Source organism: Mastigoproctus giganteus, chromosome 2 (assembly GCF_048544385.1).
Source record: "Mastigoproctus giganteus isolate SK-2022 chromosome 2, ASM4854438v1, whole genome shotgun sequence".
NCBI classification, from domain to species: Eukaryota; Metazoa; Arthropoda; class Arachnida; order Uropygi; family Thelyphonidae; genus Mastigoproctus; species Mastigoproctus giganteus.
Genome location: NC_143576.1, coordinates 22591175 through 22612784, shown reverse-complemented (window position 1 = coordinate 22612784; position 21610 = coordinate 22591175). Strand labels below are relative to the sequence as shown.

The following is a 21610-nucleotide window of genomic DNA, read 5'->3' as shown; positions in this document are numbered from 1 at the left end:
CGCAGACTTTGCACATAGGATATTATGACCACTATAACGATCTTAGTTCGGTGGACGTGGGTTAAAAAAACAATCTGTCAAAAAGTAGATAATGGTCGATAGCCATTGATAAAAAGGGCCGATAAGTTTTCTCAGATATTTTTATGATACTGGTAATCAGATCAATAGAACGTTTAGTAAAATAAAGATGAAATCGAGCAAGATGGGAGAAACTAATAGAAATAAGGCTACTAGTCGATACACAAAAAGGTTAAAGCTAAAAGTAAGTTGTGTTTTTCAAGGTTCGTGTTCTTTTTTCAAGAATCAAGAATTGTGTTTTCATGTAATCTTTTATTTCATAATTTTGTTCGGAATAATTTGCATAATGCCTTGTAACAAATTAGATCTAACTTTTACGCATTCTATACATATAAAATTCTACAAAGTCTCCTTCTCTGTTTCGAAATGGCATTCAGAAATTTCTCTCTTATTCATATAAAGCATTACTCCCCGTTTCAATGGCTTGCGATCATCGTTTGAATTTTCTCTCTCTCATAACGTTGTTACACGATATTGTCGTTTTACGAAGGTTCAAAGTGTAACCAAATCTGTAAATGTGATACTAAAGTTTTCTCGACCTGTGCCCATTCTGAGGGATTACACTTTGTATCAGTGACGTAGAAGTAGAAGAATCTACAGTAAAATTTCAGTAATGGACTCCTCTTCGTGACGAATATAAATTTAGACGAGTCAGGGGAGGCAGGCCATGCCATTTTGTTCCCTAATGCCACTCTACCGTTATATTACTGCTTAATATTCTGTGATCGCTTCGAAAATGAAAGCGATCACAGAATATTAAACTGTAATTTTGAAGCTGTTGTTAGTAGTAGTAGGGTTTTAGGAGCTTCAGCGATTAAAGCCATATTACTCCGTATATACTGAGCAATATGAGCAAATTGTGTTCTGGGGTCGATTTCTGTTTGCTGAACGAAAAACCCGGGTTTCCGGGAGAAGAAACCTCGCTACCCTCGCCTGAAACCGACTATCTTAGCCACGTTGTAATAAAAGACCAATTTTTGAAGCAAAATTAAAAGCCAACTTCGGTGTTGTACTTTAAGAAAACTTATGTTACCAAGATCAGTTCTGTGTAGCAGGCAGTAAAAATTTGTGCACAGTTCAGTTGCTGGTTCTGTTATAGAAGAGGACGTATTGAATCCGATTGAACAACTTTTTGGGATGAACTGGAACTCCCTTATTCGCCGTTCCAGTTCATCCCAAATGTATTCGATCGGATTCAGGTCAGGACGCTCAGACGGCTAAGCAAATTGTTGAACTTCGATTTCTTCATGCCAGGTTTCTACACTGATCGCTGTACGGGATGGCAAGCGCTGGAACGTAGAGGGTTAATTTCCATAGAACTGTCGGAGTGTGAGCACCAGGGATAAGATATCAATGCACGACTCTGCACTGAAGTTCGCTACTACAACCAACATTCCCAGTCCGAACCATGAGAAGCACCCCACACTGTGGACCCGTTTCCTCTGCAATTCATTGCCCACACCCACTCGATCACTCGATCTGAAGGCTGTAAAATCACTCTTGCTCTCTCGGACCCTTTCCATTTTACATGGCCAAGAAACATGGGCTAAGCACCACTGTAAACTTCGTCTGGAGCTTGTGAGCAGAAACTCTGCTATGAACACTCATGCCATGCAACTTTCTATGGACCGCGGACGTATTCAGGAAATCTATAGCTCCAAGATAACGTTTCAAGAATGGTAATTTATATCTGTTGCTTGACGGTTTGCACACCTATATCGCCCTCATTCCGCCCTCGTTTCACTACATCACTGCAGTTGACTTAGTGAAGTTAAAACATGTGGCTGTCACTTGCAATGACAAATGTGTCAGCGTCTTGCTATAGCTCATTTTGCTTGTTTATGACACCATTGCCATCTCTGCTTTTAAACCTGTTCGTGTTCTTCATATCATTTTCACCATTTACTGATGTTATAGTACTTTTGGTAGGGATGTACGTCAGAAATTTTCTGGAAATTTCTGACGTACACCCCTTTTCCGTCAGAAATTTCAACTTACACACTTGAACGTTCATAATATACAGATTTGTCAGTTGATAATTATACAAACTTTGTCGTGGCCACGCCAAGGTTGACAAGGCAGACACGTTGGGTAGTGTTCGGCAAGACTCCCGGCTTTTGTTTATGCCTGCGGCACACAAAAAATTGCAGATAAGAAACAGTTTCTTATCTGCAATGTCCGATGTCCTTAATTGGAAGACATTTCTGCCCTCCTTCGTTAAAAGACATTTCCGCTACCTTTGTTGGTAAATTTCTCAACACACCTAGCAGCACATTGACGTAGTATAATTCTAGAAATAGTGGTTTGTTTGGGTGCTATTTTATCAAGTTTAAGATCTGGTACATATTACCAGATTATCTATGTATGAGATTAAATCAAAAAACCAAAGAAAATTTCTTTTTTATTATAAGAAAAGGAAATTATGCAAAGATTTTAGTACTACTTTTTCACCTATCATCCTTGCTTCACCAAATACTACTTACATCATTCCACAAGTCTCTTAAAATCGCCTAAAAAAATTGTTTTCAGTTGTTTGTGATGCCACTTGTGCCCTGTTTCTTTGACTTGGTCGTCATTTGAATATCGACATCCGTCTGATGCTTTTTTTTCCTGGGGCTAAACTAGGTGATAGTCTAACGGGATGAGATCCGGCTATATGGTGATGGAGCAGTTCAAAACAAAGTTTTTGAATAATTTCAAATGGTTACAGCGGCCAATGAGGTCGAACATTGGCAATCTTCGTCAAAAGGCTGCAGCAGCATATCTTTTGACGAAGGTTGCCAGAAAAGTTACGCAGAAAGTCACATTATTTCATGGGTATCAAATTATGAATTCAATTAATCCAGTTTGTATGTATATGTGTTACCAAAAGTGTCGGGACACTTTAGGATAAGGATGTAGTAGGGTTTTAGGCGTATCAGTGACTAAGACCGTAGATAATACACTGTAATGGCATCGGCTGGAGAACTAAGAGCTGGCGCACCATGGTCTGAGTTGTCAGTGCATCGCAAAAATGGTGCATCGACTATATACAAGATTTTAAAGAAGAAGCATTTACGCTATGAATTGGTGAGGCTCCCACGGTTGATTTTATTGTAGAAAATCGATCATGGACGCTGAAGTTTCAAGTTGAGTTTTAAGATTTCTTGCTTGAGGAAGCGAAAATTTTCCCCTGAAACTTGCCGAAAACTAGTGGAAAGTTTGCAACTTAGGCTAGCTGCTGTATTCAAGGCCAGAGGTGGCTAACATCGTATTAAAAACTGTTTTAGCCACTTATGTAAATTAATTAATCTTTATTGTGGCTAAATATGCTACAATCTTGACTATTGTCTAAAACACTTTGGAACCCGTTCCTGCTTTTCACACATCCCATTCGCACCGCTGTGTGGAACTTTCGACCACTTTAGTAGGATGGTGTATATTTGAATGGAAAATAGTTGATGTTGAAAGTCCCTAAGAGAGTATTGGTCAAAGCGTTGTATTTAGTGTTCACAAATGTAGACAATAGAATTATTACTTAATTTCCATATAAATTCTTCAGTAGATAATCTGCAGTTTCTCCCACCCATGAATTATTCAAGATTTACAGACGTGGTCCAATCGAACTGCATACTACATGACCGCAAGAGTGCAATATCGTACACGCGTTTGAGTGAACCATGGTTCAAGCCTGCGTGATTGCTAAATACGTTTAAGGATTGTCTTCATTGTCAAAATAATTAATTGTAAACTTCTCTGACCTAGGGATCGTGCCAGAATATAAAATAAGAACATTTCTTTTTAATGAATGTTTCTTGGTGGCCGAGTATTTTTGATAATAAAGTATATTTCATTTGTCTTCTAAGAAGAAGCAACTGATATTCGAAATTGCATGATGGCCTGGTATGAAGAGCACAAGTGATGGAATGGCGAACTCTAAGCCGATCTTAAAATAAACAGCACACAGCATACTGTTTATCTTTGGTGGAGTGGTGAATTGTATTTTTTATGGCAACAGAAGAAAATTCGCAATAGTGTAAAATTGCGCATTAAACTGTAACGAAATGGAGTGGACACCCATACATAAAAATTTTATAATAAATGTATGATGCACATAAGAAAGTACAGGATGCTAAATATTAGCTTGAATATTAAGCTTCTGTTCATATACAAGTTAGTATAAGAGTAATGCATAAAATATAATCAGACCTATATACAAATACAAACTGTATTTTCATGCTATACGTAACTTTGTATTATAATTAATATGTGATATTAAGAAATTGAGAATACCGTATACCGCACGGTGGCCCCATCAGCTTTCCACTCCATGCTTTTCTGCTTGACTAATAAACTTTCTTGCACATTGTGCTATTATTTTTCTGTGAATCTGGGACGGTTTTGCCCCTTCTGACTACAGCATTTTCACTAACGGTGCGATTGGAAAGCGATCTGACGTGATTACAGCTGATCTGTATAAAACAGACTGAGTGCAGGCAAAGGTGACACACCTGTAGCCCTGAAGAACAACGTAGTGAGTATGATGACCTTGACTTGGAGTGTTATTTTTGCACACAGATACCTTAGCATTAGTAGAGGCATACGATGCAAAAAAAGCAAGCTTATGCAGCATCAGCCAAAAAAAAAAAAACCCTCCCATTTCACCCTTCCATTCGTTCCAAATGCCTGTCCAGCTCAGCCTTAAATTTATTTAGACTATTAGCTTCCACAACAAAACATGGAAGTCTGTTCCATCAATCAGCTACCCGCTGGCTAAAGGCAAATTTCCGCACATCCATTCTACAACTATCTTTCCTCAATTTGAAACTGTACCCTCTCAGGTTCTTAGTCTGAGCAAGAGGAAGAATCCCATCCGCATTCAGCTTGCTCAACCCATTCAAGGCCCTATACACCTCAATCAGATCATCTCGCAGGTGCCTACTCTCCAGGCGCTGCAATTTGCTGTATTTTAAGCCTTTCTTGGTAAGAGCACCCCTTTGTCCCCTTCGCCAATCTTGTTGCCCTTCTTTGTACTCGTTCTAGCAACTCTACTTCCTTTCTAAAATGAGGCCTCCAGACCTGTACACAGTACTCTAGGTGTGGCCTGACCATCGCCTTTTATAACGGGATAATCACCTCCCTGTCCCTGCTAGCAAAATTCCTATATATCATTGACAAGACTCCATTACCTGCCCTGGCAACCCGTCTGCACTGCTCAGCGAACTTCGTATTTGGCTGCACAATTAACCCCAGGTCTTTTTCACTTTTCACTTCCCTGAGTGTAGTACCATTAAAGTTGGTACGTCTCCTTTGGGTTATTGCTACCCATATGCAGTACTTTACATTTGTCAATGTTAAACTTCAATTGCCACTTCTCAGCCCATTTTCCCAACTTATTTAGATCCAGTTGCATACTGGATCTAAATAAGTTGGGACAGTAAAGACAGCATACTGTCTTTACTATCGTTAACAACCCTGCCAACCTTTGTATCATCTGCAAACTTGGACATTAAACCTGATATACCTTCATCAATATTATTAATAAATATACAAAACAACAATGGGCCCAACACCGAACCCTGGGGAATTCCACTAATAACATTTGTCCACGAAGAACACCACTCTCTGTTGTCTCCTAACTCAACCATCTGTTTATCCATTGTAGCAACTTACCCTTAATGCCATACCTCTCCAATTTGTACAGCAGTCTTCCATGTGCAATAGTATCAAAAGCTTTCCTGAAATCCAAGTATATGATATCAAAATGATTTTTGGCATTCAGTTCCTTTGTGACCACATCATAGTATCCAATCAAATTGGTCAGACAAGACTTCCCTTTAACAAATCCATGCTGTATCTTAACTATTACTGCAGTCTTGTCTAGATGATCCTGCAATGCTTCTTTAACCAGTGATTCCATTATTTTCCCCGGAACACAATTTAAATTAACAGGTCTGTCGTTACTTTTGTCAACTTTTGAACCCCTTTGTGAATTGGTTATACATTTGCGCACCTCCAGTCCAATGAGAGCTCCCCTGAGTCCAAGGAAGCTCTCATAATTATGGAGTGCTTCCTTTGCTGCCTCCTTTAATATAACTGAATCGATCCCGTCCATCCCAGGTGCCTTCCTTATGTTTAACTTCAACAATTTCTCTTCCACTTTACTCTCAGTTATTACAAGATAACTTAGCTCCCTTTTAGCGTTTTATAAACTTTTGGCACTGTCCTCATTGAATAACTCCTCATGTGTGAATGTAGATGCAAAATACTCATTCAGTTTATCATCTACTTGAGCAGGATCATCAATATTCAAACCATCTATGTTAAGTGGTCCAATCTGATTCATCCCTTCCCTTCTAGAGTTTACATAAATAAAGAACTCTTTGCTGTTTTTCTTTGCATCTTTTGCCAAAGATTTCTCGTAATCTGCCTTCGCCTGCCTAACCTCCTTTGTGACTTGATTACAGACTAGTTTATACATGCCATAGGCTTCTGTGTTACCTGATACTTCATATGCATCCCATACATTTTTCTTCTCTGCCACGAGCCTCATTAATTCATCTGACACCCATTTAGGTCTAAACCTTGAACAGTATTTCTTAGTTGGAATGGAAAGCCTAGTAGCCTCCAAAATTAAGTCCTTGGAGGCTTCCCATTTAGAATTCAACGTTGGTAACATCATCAATTGATCCCACTGTACGTAATTTAAAAACTGTCTGAGACCTCTGTAGTCACCTTTACGAAAGCAAAAGCCCTTCCCTTTAGCCTTGATGGTAGTTACATCTTTAAGTAATTCCCACATCAGTACATTGTGATCACTGTCACCCAATGGTTCCTTTATTTGCAAACTTTTAATGCATGAATAATCACTGTTGATAATTAGATCAAGAGTATTACTCCCTCTGGTTGCCTCTCGAACATGTTGCTGTAGAAAACAGTCATCCAATAAATCCACAAGTCTTGCTAATGTGCTAGTGACCAACTCACAAGTTCCAGTCAATATCTGGAAAGTTAAAATCCCCCATTATAAGACATTCTGGTTTACTGTCCCACTCTATTTCTCTGCACAATTGCTCATTATACTCATCAGATTCATTAGGCCTATAACCAAACCTACTGTCATTTTTCCTTTTCGAGTGCTAATAGCATAACTCTTCCTCCCTTTCTGTCCTGTCAATCCTTCATGTACACATTGTACTCTGATTGCCCTGTACAGTATAATTAAACAGATAAACGAATTGAAAAGACACTAAAGATAAAGAAGATAAATGGAATACGATAGAATGTTCTGCTCTGATAACAAATTCAAAAACATATCTGATTACTGAAGGGAGGTAATATATGGGTAAATATAAAATAATTTCTAGAAGAATAAGTGTAAAATAACTCATTTTTTTCTGATATCGCTTTAGCTTTATCGTTTGGCCATTTTATGTTGTCGTTTTGATATACAGTAAAGCTGTTTAAAACGATTTTTAATGAACCAGTTGATAAAAGATTTTTAGAGATTACAAAACACTTCTTAATTAGAGAAAATATATTTTTAAACCTATATGCACTACGTTACCAAAAATATTGGGGCAATTACGAATAAGCATATTTTATTCTTGTTTATTTATGTGCGAAGAAACGTATGCTGTGAGACTCAGTGTATTGCGTTTGTAAAATGTGTATTCTATGGTTCATTCGGCTATTTCGCTGGATAAAAACCCCGGTTTCCGGTGGAGATCGTCAAACTTTCACCCGAGATTCACTAGTGCCACCTCGTGGGAGTCGCTGAAGCCTATAAAAATCCCTTTCTTCAATGATGGAACCCCGATTTAAGCCTTTTCCATGGTGTGTGTGTGTGTGTGTGTGTGTGTGTGTGTGTGTGTGTGTGTGTGTGTGTGTGTGTGTAGAAGGAGCGATGTATTACTGCACGCTGGTCACTTATTAGTTATCAAAATACTTTAAGGCAGCACGATAGCATTGATGTATAAATGATGCCAGAGAAGGTAACTGTGTAATTTACAATTGGCATATCTTGCAGAATTCAGCGAATTTGAATATTATATATTCAAATTCAAATTGAATATTATATATTCAAATTCCCTTCAAATTCAAATTGAATATTATATATTCAAATTCAAATTGAATATTATATATTCAAATTCAAATTGAATATTATATATTCAAATTCAAATTTGAATATTATATATTCAAACTCGTATGTTATTGTTGACAGATTGTGTCGTAGAGCAGAATAGCGTACGACCGTTTTCTAAACATCTTGACATTTCAAAGAGTCGGACATTGTATGCATTTGGCTCTTCCAAAGTTGAACGCTTTAAGCAGTTAATCGTGTTGTCCTGAAAATCGTGCTCAGTTGCTGAAGATTCACTCAAGATTCTGGGAATATATAGAAAAGTTGTCAGTGGTCGTATGATTAGCACAGTTTTGCATTAGTAGGACTTGCGGCCACAGACGCACTGTCATCCATCTTTCATCAAGAAAGTTAAGGTACGGAACATGCGCAGTTTATCGTACCCGTAGAAACTGGCCTCTGGAGGAGTGAAAAAGCATTATTGGGAAAAATGAATATATACACAGTCTCTATATACACAGTCTACATTAGATGAAATAACTCTAGTGTGGTATGAACTTGGAAAACTGTTCTAAAATGAAATTTTAAGAAAAAAAAACTGACACAATTGGTTTTTGTCAATTTGAAATTTGATATCAATAATATTTTTACAATTTTGTACTCCCTCTCAATTTTTTTAAAAACGTCCATTCCACAAATTTGAATTTACTGAAGTGTTCCCTCTATTTTTAATTATTCACAAGCCGTTTATTAAATATAAAATGTTTCATATTTAGTTAATTTAATTTCTTCGCCTTAAATATTAAGGGAACAGATTTTTCTTTACTGTGTAATTTTTCTGCCTTTCGATTTTCTGATGTAAATAACTCATGGTCTCTAATAAGCAATTTTCTGAACATGCAATTTTTACTATTTGCTTATGAAATATTATTATTGAATATGCTGTGAATAATATGGAAGTATGTTTCATTTAATGCGATGCATAAAATTTTAGAAAAAATTTCTACGACTTTTCTTCTGCAAGAAAAAATAATGCCTTCAGTACTCGGAAAAATTTTAACATTCGATCGATCGCTTGATATAAACTTAACCAGCTAGTTTTTGAATGTGTCCATAACTTGCTATGTTGCAACTTTTAAAGGACAAAATTCTCCAAAACGTTCGACGAACTAGTAATGAAAAGAACATCCTTGATGAGCTAGATCATGGAGAGTGCAACGCTGATTATCTACTGTATTGGAGGTCCTAAAACTAAAATTCCATTGAAAAGAACATTCCATCCTTGAGCTAGATCATGGAGAGTGCAACGCTGATTATCTACTATATTGGAGGTCCTAAAACTAAAATTTTACCTGAGCTCCAGAGTTAATTATACGAACACTTTCAATACATTGAATTCCCTTTTTAACCCACGGGAGGGTGCTCTGCAGGATGGCTCAACGAATGTACTCAAAAGTCTGCACCACTAAGACCCCTTATAGATCGAGGAGAAGAAGAAAGGGATATACTGTATATGCATAGCAGTCATTCTTATCTTAGAATCATCTCTAATGAACTGTATGCGTATTTTTCCGCAATAGAAAATCTTTTTTTTTTTTATTTTGGTGTATATGGTAGATCTAGTTTGAGATTAAAAATGAATTTCTGAAAATGGAGATAAAAACTGCTGGATAAAAACCATTACGTTTAAACTTTTTGAAAACCGAGACATTTAAGTACCCTTAAACATTTTTAGGACACCCGGACGTCTGGTCACCCTAATAGAGAGTGTATGTCGTGTATTTCCTTTGTTTTATCTCTTCCTTTTCTAGTTGATGTTCACAGAGAACACAATAATTATGAAATAGATACCTACGAGAATAGTACACGTGGTAATATGTTCTGCAAACAGGTCTTTTATGAAAACAAACAGCAAATGCATCACCAGAAAAATTTTTGTTGACAATCGATACTTTTGTTTTCTGTTAATATTATGATGACCCAGTTACGTGTTTATTCTGTTCGGATTTCATATTTACAGGATTTGAAAATGGCGCAGTTGCATCAGGTAAGTTCTTTACAATTTGTTCATGTTGATCAAGGTAAATTATATTTTAAAACAATAGTTATACCAGTAAATAACGTAACGTTTAAGTCATAATGCAACTCACAGGCGAGGAGCAAACAGAATATTTCTCGCCTCCGCCGTCCCTTTAATAAGAAAAATAATTCTCATCTCTTCCTCATCCCTCGCGGGTAATGAGTAGATAGTGTCATCGCTCGCTCGCACTGTGTAAAAATGGGCTCGGTTTGATTTTCGTTTTCAAATACTTTTTAAAAAGTTGACAAATACTTTTTGTCTGGACAGGAGGAACTTTTGTGGACTTTTTTTGCATCGTGGCCAACAGGCTCGGCTTTACAGGTTGCAAGGCCCACTATGGTGAGTACTATAGTCTGTCAAATCCAGTTGGCCATTCCCCCGCACTATTACTTGTGGTGGAACACAGTTCACAGTTTTGGTTCTCATTTTTTTTGCCAAAAATTTGATTTATAAAATGTGCAAAACCGGAAAGTGTAAAAATCTACATAAATTGATATTCAAACTTAACTTATAAACAATTTGATGCAAAAACGGCTATAATTTCACCAATAGCTAAAGTGACCAGATCCTTAGTATTCCAATGCGGGACACTGGGAGGCGGGACTTTTACAACCCCCTAGAAATAATATACACATGTATTGTTTTAAATTTATATTTTATTTATAAACAAATATTCGCATACAAAATATAAATTAAATACATATACTTCTTTGAACTAAACTTATAAAATAAAATATTACACTTCTTAAAAAAAAAAAATATATATATATAGCCTATGTATATATGTTATTATTTATTTTTTTCCCAGAAAGTCTGAAATTCAGTATAGGTATCCCTCATGTTGGACAGACAACTTGTGTGATCGAGATCCGCTAATATTCGTAAAATCGGACAAATGCTAACTTCTTGTGATTTTCTCTTGTAGAGAAGCTGTCTTCATTTTGAATTTAGACCACATAAAATAGGATAATAAGTATAATGTATAGGATATTGAGAAATATTAAAATTTTGAAATATTATATTTTAAGTCAGGAAAGGTACCCGTTTTCGAGACACTAGTTTTTAATCTCTCAAACAGAAAAAACCTGTTTCTTTGATACATACAAAATAATGTTTACATACAAACAGTGTATTGCTGACCCTTCGTGGCCTTTGTTGCCCCGTTGCAAATTTTAAATAACCCAAGGTTGCGTCAAATCAAAAACTTGGGAAAAGTCAGTGAAAATGCTATGACGTTACTTTGAAGTTTGTCCACTACTGTCCAACCCACATTTACTTATGGAGAATATCCTCAGAGAAACAGAATATTTCCTTAAAATTCCCTCAGAGGAGAATATTTTCAAAATATTATTTTCAAGAATTATCCTTTCTTTAGGTGTAATGACCATGGGCTTTTATGAATTCGGGTTGTTGGGTGTATCCAACAGTTATATTTTCCTATATACCAATATATGTATTGTGTCTGTAAATTGCGGGTGTTCTCTGGTTTTGCTTATTTTGCCGGACGAAAAAAAAACACAGTTTCTGGGGGGGGGGGACCTTGCTATCTACGCCTGAGACCGACTAACTCAGTTACGGAGTGAAAAAAGCCCATAAACGTTCCTCGCGTCATCGACGGGATTCGAATCGGGCCTTTTCCACCCGGTGTGGGGAGGACGGTGACGATACCGCTGTGCTACCGCGCAGACGAGTTGTTGGGTACAAATGATCAGCATGAAAGGTGGCTTAATAAGTTGTAGCTTATATAAGGTGGCGTAATAAGATGTGACTTATGTAAGATTACATAAGCCACATCTCTTAATATTGAGATTGATCTGTATTGGACTGTTGGCAGGCATTGCTTGTACACATTTTTAAAATCTGAAATAAGAGTTATATCCAAACAGTTTAATTGTTTAGTGTTGGTATCGAGGGGAAACACCTTGCGGTCCCGATTTTTGGATCTCCTGCAGTGGAGTAAACAAGTTGAGAAAGTGATTTATTGCTAGTATGGTTTTTTTTTTTTTTTTAGATGCAGTGGTGTCCATTTTTAACGACATACGAACGCACTGTTTGTATGCCAATTATTGAGAAAGTGGTTAAAAGGAAAATCATTATAATAGAGATTCCACAAAAATTAGCTGGAAATTGTTAGTTACGGGTAACTCGATTTCCAGATAATTTCTAAGGCACTACTGTTTTTTTCATAAGCACTTAATATTGAGATTGGTCTGCATTTGTGAGTATTAATAGGATCCCCATTTTTCAAGGCAAATGTGTGTATATACACTTTTCAAGTAATTTCTCATATTACAGTGATTTTTTAAACGATTTCTAACAATTTCGGCCTATTAAAAACAACGTCTGATCAATTTCAAAGGTTGAATTTGAAACTAATTGTCCCTAAATGTTAGAGGACACAACTAATAACAAGATACTCGCGGTATGTCTGGTATCTTTAGTCCATTTTTGCATTTTAAGCGTCACTGGTTGTTTTATTCCTCGTGTCATCTCCACAGGATTCCCATATTTTTAGGCAGCTCTTTTCGTCTACTAATGTACCTTTCAAAATGATCCCATAACATAAGTTCCCGATTTGAGCTAAATTGGGAACTGCAGAGGCCCTAAAGATTCCACATATATAATAGCGTTTCCATTCAATCCATCCATAAAATTATTGAATGAAAATTATTGAACGAATCTTAACAGATTCGTTAAGTTTTTTTACTGAACTTTGCTGAACTGTCAATGCATAAAATATCTTTAATTATGCAAGAAATTTGGTACGATCTCCTTTTCTGGGGAAAATTCCGTTTGTTTACAAGGATGTTCTGCCGCCTTCTCGACTCTTTCAAAGTCCTCCATTATGTACCAGCAGATTCTCATAAATTAAAACAATTATATGTATTGTTTTACCTGTTTATCTACCCTTGTGGGGAGCCCAGTTGGTAGGATCACCATCCACCCCACACCGGGTAGAAAAGACCTGAGTTCCATCAATGATGTGAGGAATTTTTATGAGCCTTTTTCACAACGTGGCTGTGTTAGTCGGTCTCAGGCGAGGGTAGCATGGTTTTTTCTCCCGGAAACTCGGGTTTTTCGTCCGTAACACGCGCAATTTTTACAGACAGTATACGGCCTTAGTTGTAGATGCTCCTTAAAAAAAAAAAATACGCTATTACTATTAACCTGTTTATCTTTATAACTCGTACATTACGTATACCTTGTACTTTGTAGAAAGTTATTCTTATAACGCGTGGTTTCTATTAAATAAATAAATTCCTGTCTGTCTTTATTCGGTGGGCAGTGGCATGTCGGCTGAAACATTCCATTACCATCTGGTTAAGCGCTAATAATTCAGGGAGACCTTGGTCCTCAACAATCGATAGAGCGTCCCCAGAGAATGGCGATGAGAGGAGTATTTGGGCTAAATTGCTTAAGGTAAGCTAGGAGTCAACTCAATTTACAGATATGGTATCATGAAGCCATGAAGAAGTCAGCATATCATGTCTGTAATTTGTGTATTCTTGTCCAATTGTAAAAAAAAAAATAAATGCAACAAGGCATAATACGTTAAGAGTAATAGTTTAATATCTATATAATATCGGTGTAGATACACCATAGATAACTCTTAAGAAACTATGATGGTACTTTGTGTGGGAAGCATCATTTTCTCTGTATCTCATATTGTGCTCTTCCTTCACAACGAGTTGCCATGGTATTGCACTACCTCGAATAAGTAACGCTTCACTAATAGAGTAGACTATTGTTCTTCTTCTTCTTCTTCTTCTTGGTCCTTAGCTGGCAGCTTGGGGAGGCGGTTGGCCACGCAACCAGTATGCTGCTGTAGGTGCCGCAGGGTTTCGGACTTGCTCTGTGATGTTCTTCCATACTTTACGATCCATGGCGTCAGTCCTGGCCTGGTTAAGGTCGAGACGTCGGCTCTTCAAGTCATTTTCCACTTGTTTGGCCCACGTTTTCCTAGGCGCGGTCCGTTGGATGCTCCATTGGGTGGGTCGTTGTCTCCAAAGGAGTGTGGATGGTATTCTGTTCGTGCCCATTCTACATACGTGGCCAAACCATCTAAGCCTTCGCTTCTGGATTTGGTCGGCAATGGTTGGTTGCTGTTGGCATCTGGCGCGGATGGTATCATCAGTGATGCGGTCACGAAGTGAGATGCCCAAAATCTGCCGCAGGCATCGCATTTGGAATACCTCAAGTTTGTTTAAATCTAGCTTGAGACAAATCCATGTTTCTGATCCGTAAAGGAGAATGGGCAGGATCAAAGTCCGGAAGAGTCGGATTTTAGTCTTTGAGGAAATGTTGGTCCTCTTCCACAGACAACATTTGAGCGAGGCGAACGCAGTGGCCGCCTGTCCAATTCTGCTGTGGATTTCCATGGTGGATGCAACTTTCTTTTCCTGGACCAGCGACCCAAGATATTTAAAGTCCTGCACTTGCTCGATCTGGACGCCTTCGAGATAGATGGTGGCTTGCGATCCATCTGTTGTCAGGGCCTTTGTCTTATCAGCATTGATCTTCAAACCGTATGGCCGGGCAATGCGGGCAATGTCGTAGAGGTTGTCCGTGGCTTCAGAGTCGTTACCAGCAAAGATAGCACTATCATCGGCAAACATCAGGTCAATCACATAGTGATCCTTGTCATATTGTATGCCCCGTCTGTTTCTGAATGCTTGCCTCATAATGGCGTCGACCACGATGTTGAAAAGCAACGGGGAGGCTACATCCCCTTGGCGGACTCCAGTTTGGATGGTAAATTCCTCAGATAAATCGTTCTGGATGCGCACCTGGCTGGTTAAACCGTTGTATGCAGTTTGGAGGAGTGTGATGACTTTTCGAGGTACATGTTCGATCTCTAGTAGTTTCCATAAGGCAGGCCGATGGACACAGTCGAAAGCAGACTTAAAGTCAATGAAAACAATGACGGTTCGCTGTCCACACCGGATCCTCTCCTCCATCAGCTGACGGATGGCAAAGATTTGATCACAGCATCCTCGCCCGGGTCTAAATCCCGCCTGTTCTTCTCGACTGGTTTGCTCGCGATGTTTTTGCAGCCTTGACTGGATGATCTTCATAAAGACCTTTCCGATGATGGAAAGGAGGCTGATGCCACGGTAGTTCTTGCAATCCTGGTTATCACCTTTCTTGTGGATCGGTACGATAATGGCTTTCCTCCATGTTAGCGGAATTTGTTCAGTGTACCAGATGGTTTTGACGTGTGAGTGTAGTCGGCGAAGCAGTACATCTCCCCCGGCTTTGATCGCTTCTGTGGTGACTTGGTCCACTCCTGGTGCCCTGCCATTCTTTAGGGATTGTATGGCTGCTTTCACTTCTTCTACTGTAGGCTCAACATCGACCATGGAGACTTCAGGGGGATCAATCGATAGTGCGGCTTCTGGCGGTCCCTGAGGTGGGTCGTGATTATACAATGCTTTGAAGAATTCACTCCACCGTTGCAGGCGTTCGGACGGTGATCGCACGAAGGTCCCATCAGCATTCTTGATGTTGCCACTAGTCAATTTGGTCTTTCCACTCAGACATCTGAGGGTGCGGTAGAGAGTGCGGTACTCGTTCTTGGATGCCGCCACTTCAAGATCGTCTGCCACTTGGTTCCAGTATGCTTCTCTTTCCGCTGTCATCCTCTGTCGAACTTCTCGGTTTAGCTGCCGGTACCGTTCAAAGTCGACCAACTTTGCCTGCTTCCGTTTGTCCACGAGGTCGAGGCACTCGTCTGATATCCATGGTTGCGTTCGACGTCGGGCAGGTGGACATAGGGGCTTGGCACATTCCAGGATGGCATCAGAGATCTGCTTTTCATCTGAATTTATATCCTCGGGCACGGCTACCGTCTCGAAGTGGTTGGATAGGGCGATCTGAAATGCCCCTTTGTTGGCAGTATTCATTAGCTGCCTCCAGTCCAGCTTGGCTGACCAAGATGACCTTTTTGCATGCCGTAATTTGAGCTGCACCTTAGCCCGGATGAGGTAGTGATCAGATCCGCAATCAGGTCCCCTCATGGCACGAACGTCCATGAGTGATGAGCGAAATCGGGCGTTGATCAGAATGTAGTCCAGGATTGCTGAGTCCTTGCCAGATGGATTTCGCCATGTAAGTTGATGTTTTTGAGGGTGCTGGAACTGACTGTTTCCGATGATCAGGTTGTTAGATGCGGCAAAGGACAACAAACGTAGTCCGTTGTCATTGACCTTCCCATGGCCAAACTTGCCCATTGTTGTTTCCCAACCAGATCTGTCCACGCCAATGTGGGCATTAAAGTCCCCTGCGAGGATGATCACTTCTTTCTGTGGAATTGAATCCAGCGTATGTTGGAGCTGGTTGTAGAAGTCATTCTTGGTCGGGTCCAGGCTAGTCTCAGTTGGTGCATAGGCGGAGATAAATGGGTCTTGATGGTGTCCTTGACAGTAAGGACTGCCAGGCGGTCCGATATTGGTTGGAAAGCGATCACACTACTGGTGGCCTGAACATCGACCATAAAGCCCACTCCTGCTTCTCGTTTCTCACCACCAGAGTAGAACAGCATAACCGCTTCGTTAGATGCTGGTGGTTGGATGATCATCGTTCCAGACCCGGTGAGCCTTAATTCGGATAATGCCGCGATTGATACCTTGCAACTAAGTAGTTCTTGGGCAATGATTTCCTTTTGTCCAACGTGGTACCCCATTCGAACATTCCATTCGCCAATGTTAATTGCCCTTTTCGGCGTAGTAAGCTTATTGCTATGGCCAGTGGTCCACTTTACACCAGTACCCTGGGTCCCCAGTGCTGGCGCATCGGCTACCCCGGATGCGGTTACATTGTTGTAATTGTAAGACTATTGTTACTTATTCTCAGTGAGTACCACCACCCAGACGGCACCGTTTCAAAACTATTGGTCTCTTATCGATGGATGGGCAGGTGTCCTGGTATTGCGCTGTGAAGGAAGAGCACAATATGAGATACAGAGCAAATGATGCCTCCCACACAAACTACCATCGTAGTTTCTTTCTTATCTATGGTGCATCTGCACCGATATTATATAGATCTTGTCCAATTGTGTAACTGGTTGGATTGAAAGCGGGCTGAAACTCCCGAGACTTAACTACAAGTTCTGAATTATATCAAAATATCTTTATAGAGAAAATTTTAAGTGTTCGACATGAATTTTAACATCAGATCTTTAACAAATGAGTGTCGAAACTGTTGAAATCCTTTCGCGGAAACGTTGTTCACACCACGGCGTGGCCACTAGAAGCCTAAACAGAGCATGGCGCACTCTGAATCAGTAACTTCTGGTTTCCTCTCCAATGCTATGTGTCTGCTAGTTTTAAACATTGTGAAATGAAATCCATCATACCGTATTTATTTAAATAGAAACTATACCGTACACAACTTCTTACAAGAGTGACAAAGTAGATATAACAAAATACAGCAGAACAGCTGTGTACATCCATATGGCATCTTTTGTGAATCATTTAAATTACACGGTTTTATGCAATGTTGTCTTTCACAATTATTTTACTCACCGTTGTCTTTTGCAATGATTTTACTCAATACTGTCTTGCTTATAACACGTGTGAGCAGTCCTCTGGCTCGGTTTTGGGATATCTTGTTGTCGTCTTTAGGAGACTTTCTCACTGCTTGGGAATTTCGATAATGCTTCTCCTGAACTCTCTTCCTGTTCCCAATGGATTAATGATCAAGCCAGTTCTATGCAACTCTGGTTGTTGTTATTGTTGTCCTTAGAGTATGTTCCCACTGTACGAGAACCGGAATCATGCCGCTCCTGACCTCTGTTTCTTTTGTCCCATATTAAAAGATTAATGACCACATCGATTCTATACAACATGCTTGTCGCCAAGCTCATTCTATACCTTACTAAGTAATGGATAATTAAGCTCTTGTGGGTAGCACTGTTGGTACGATCGCCGTCCTCCCCACAACCGGGCGAAAAAGACTTGAGTTCGAAACCCCTCAATGACGCGAGGAATTTTTATGGGTATTTTTCGCAACGTGGCTGAGTTAGTCGGTCTCAGACGCGAGGGTAGCATTTTTTTTTTTTTTTTTTTACCCCGGAACTCGGGTTTTTCGTCTAGCAAACAGCAAATCTACCACAGGACACACGCAGGGCCTAAGTTGCACCTAAAACCTTACAACAACAATAGATTTGACAAGTGACACTCGCATATTGAGATGTTTTTATCTGTAAATTTTGATAAGGGCATTGTATGTATTAATCTGAAAAGTTTTTACATGCCACGGAACCTAACTGAAAACCTTTCTCACATTTTTTCTCTTGAATTATATCAATATTTTCATTATAGTTACTATTACATATGATAATATTTATCATATGTAATAATTTTTTTTCTGGTTCTGAAAGAAATATTTCTTTATTTTTAGGTTGCAAGCACAATAATAAACAGTGATGAGAACTGTGAAGTGCAGTCTCCAACAGAGAGTGAATTCGAATGTCAGACTCCGGCTATTTCTTCACAGTATTCCGAGGATTTGTCTGAAAACCACATTGAGGAACATATTGAGAGAGTGCTCAGTGTGCCAGACAGTGGTCACAGTTCCACCGAAAGCATCGACCGCAGTAACAAAAATACTGTGCTTTACATTGCCGATCCCAGTAACCTGCCGACCACCAGTTACCCTTCGTATATCGTTTTCCCCCCAGAAAGTCCGCAGAGGTCAACAGATGGATGGAATCTCGGGAAATACAACTATTCTGTTCCTGCAATTTCTCCTTTGCCTGACAGCATATCAAATATTAATGTGTCTTCAGCTGGAATTGATCAAAGCATTTCTGAAAAACGTTCTACTCAGAGGTAGCATTCGAAATTTTTTTCTAATTTAAAATTTAACAAAAGATTAAAAATTAAATTTAAATGTACTGTTGGCAAAATCATTCATTGTTTCAGAAGTGTGTGTGTGTGTGTGTGTGAAGTGCCAAAGCAGCTAATGCTATGAAGTGTCAGTATAGTTTGCGAACTCCTCAGACCTTATGTGGTCGTTCCGGGGTATAAACAGAAGATTTATTTATATACTCTGTGATCGGTTTGTTGGACGAAAAAACTAAGGAAACCGGCTAACTTAGTCACATTGTAAAAAAAAAAAAAAAAGAAAAAAAAAAAATACCTCCTCGTGTTATTGAGGGGATTCGAACTCAGATTTTTCCATCTGGTGTAAGACGACTACGACCCGCGAAAGCTTTAGAATGGTTGTGCAGTCAAATTCTTTCCACAATAGTGTAGTTCATAAATGTTTTATTACTTCAACGAATTGCCTTTTTCCATGGGCTGACTATTTCATTGAACTAATCCCAAAAGTGGCCAAAATGCCTTTTAAAACGCTCTGTAGAGGAACGAAAGGCGAAATTCGCGACTTCTGTAATTTGAAAATAAATGAATATAGTGGTACATGCAAGTAAGGTTATATTCAGAGGCTGATTTAACGGCGGGCGCACCGGGCGCGCGCCCTGGGCCCCGACTTCTGAAGGGCCCACGCAAAATCCCAACAAATTAGTTGAACATATTAGTTCAAAACTTTGTGATTATTATTATGCTATTATTAATTATATTATACATATATTATATTCAAATTTTATTGGAAATAAAACATTAATAGTACATAATATATTTTTTATTTAAAAAATTGGTTAACATGTATTTTTATTTTCCCTGTCTCTCTCTTTTTTTTTAAGGGACCCAATATTTTCTTCTGCGCCCGGGGCCTCAACCGACCTTAATCCGCTCCTGGTTATATTATATTTGTTCTACGTTAGTATACACGTGGAAGACATTCAAAATAAACTTGCAGTTTAATGATGTTCGATATCAGAACATATTTATTTACTATTTCAAAGTGGACAGTATGGAGAATTAAATATGTGGACTCATTCTCTCTTACCCTGTTAGAGATAAATAACAGTCTACCCTAGCATGCTCTACAAAATATATGAATGAAACATCCACACTGGTGTTATCACTGTTTATGTTTTTCAATTGAAAGTAATTTTTTTGCGATGTTTGGGTGAGAAGCGGTATATCACTACAGAATATCTCAAAGATGTGTGATGTTCCACATTTTAGGAAATAAATAAATTAAACTGTAAACCTCAAACTGTTATTATCGGGTGTGTTCAGAAGAAGTAGTTTGTTGCACGTTTGAACTACCGCAGTCAAAATACAGTCAAATGATTCCCCTGAGTGATATATCACACTAGACTCGTGGTAAATTCACTTCCATCTCCATATCAATGTTTTGATTAACAGGAGAACGATATACCCACAGTAATATCAGATCACTGACCTTGAACTTTGCTTCGTCCAACTGAACCAACTTGTTCGAAAAGCTTGCATTCATGACAGACTTCTGGTGCCATGTTGTTTACGCTTTCCGTTATTATTATTATTATTATTATTATTATTATTAGCTATATGGTGCAAGGAAGCCTGAGGCTTATGCTGCACCAGCCAAAAAAAAAAAAAAAAAAAAAATTCTGAATTACCCTGAGAGAGAGAGAGAGAGAGAGAGAGAGAGAGAGAGAGAGAGAGAGAGTCAGAAGTAGAAGGGGAATCACCAAGAAAGAGAAGAATGATGATATCCAGCTCAGGACCCTGGGTGTGCCAAGCCCATACTCACCAGATATGAGCCCCTGGGGTTAATGGGTATTTTTATCAGAAAAAACATACTAATCAATGTTAAAAAAATTTAAGTTCACCTATAAATACGTGATTAAATATTTATGTTAAAAATATGTGTATATCTCATACTTCTGGTATACAGGATTACCTAATTTCGATCTTATTTCGCATTAATTTTCTACAATCCGAACCACTCTTAACATAATAATTTGACCAATTGTTTATGAAGTACAAATCGACATTTTGCTACATTTTGATCGAAACGAAAACAAAATGTCTTCATTTTGAGGGCTATCTGTTGATAGTTGTTTGGGTTGTTTTGATATTTTCTGGATTTTGGGAAAGGCAATAATGTTGCGTGATACCATGCTTCAGGATATTGGTTCTCTAGATCAATAGTCTCCAAGCTTTTTTGGTCGCGCACCCTTATTTTACTTAAAAGGACTAGCGCGCACCTCGGAATAAAAAATCAAATATATAAGTTTAATATATTTTTTTTATTTATAAATCATTTACAAATGTATTATATCTAAAATCACATTTATAATGTTTGATTGTTTGCTTGATCTACATTTGTTTAGTAAGTTAAATAAGCATGAAAGATATACTCCGAGCTCGAAGCGAGCACATGGCTGCTTCGTTTCGGAAATGGGCGGAACCGACGGCATGATCAGATAAAGCCTCACGATCAAACAAAGCCGCATATTGAAGTATTAAAAACACATTCATTTATTACGTTTC

The 21610-nt window shown here is 38.7% G+C and overlaps 1 protein-coding gene across 1 annotated transcript in view; it reads left to right on the top strand.

Moving 5' to 3' along the window:
* The first annotated feature begins 10169 nt into the window (after window positions 1–10169).
* Window positions 10170–21610, top strand: part of LOC150089215 (proton channel OtopLc-like) — a 49845-nt gene continuing 38404 nt past the window's right edge. Inside the window, exons 1-2 of the mRNA XM_090389897.1 lie at window positions 10170–10187; window positions 18621–19051. Coding sequence (XP_090246023.1) covers window positions 10170–10187; window positions 18621–19051 — 449 coding nt within the window. The remainder of the gene's footprint in view (window positions 10188–18620; window positions 19052–21610) is intronic.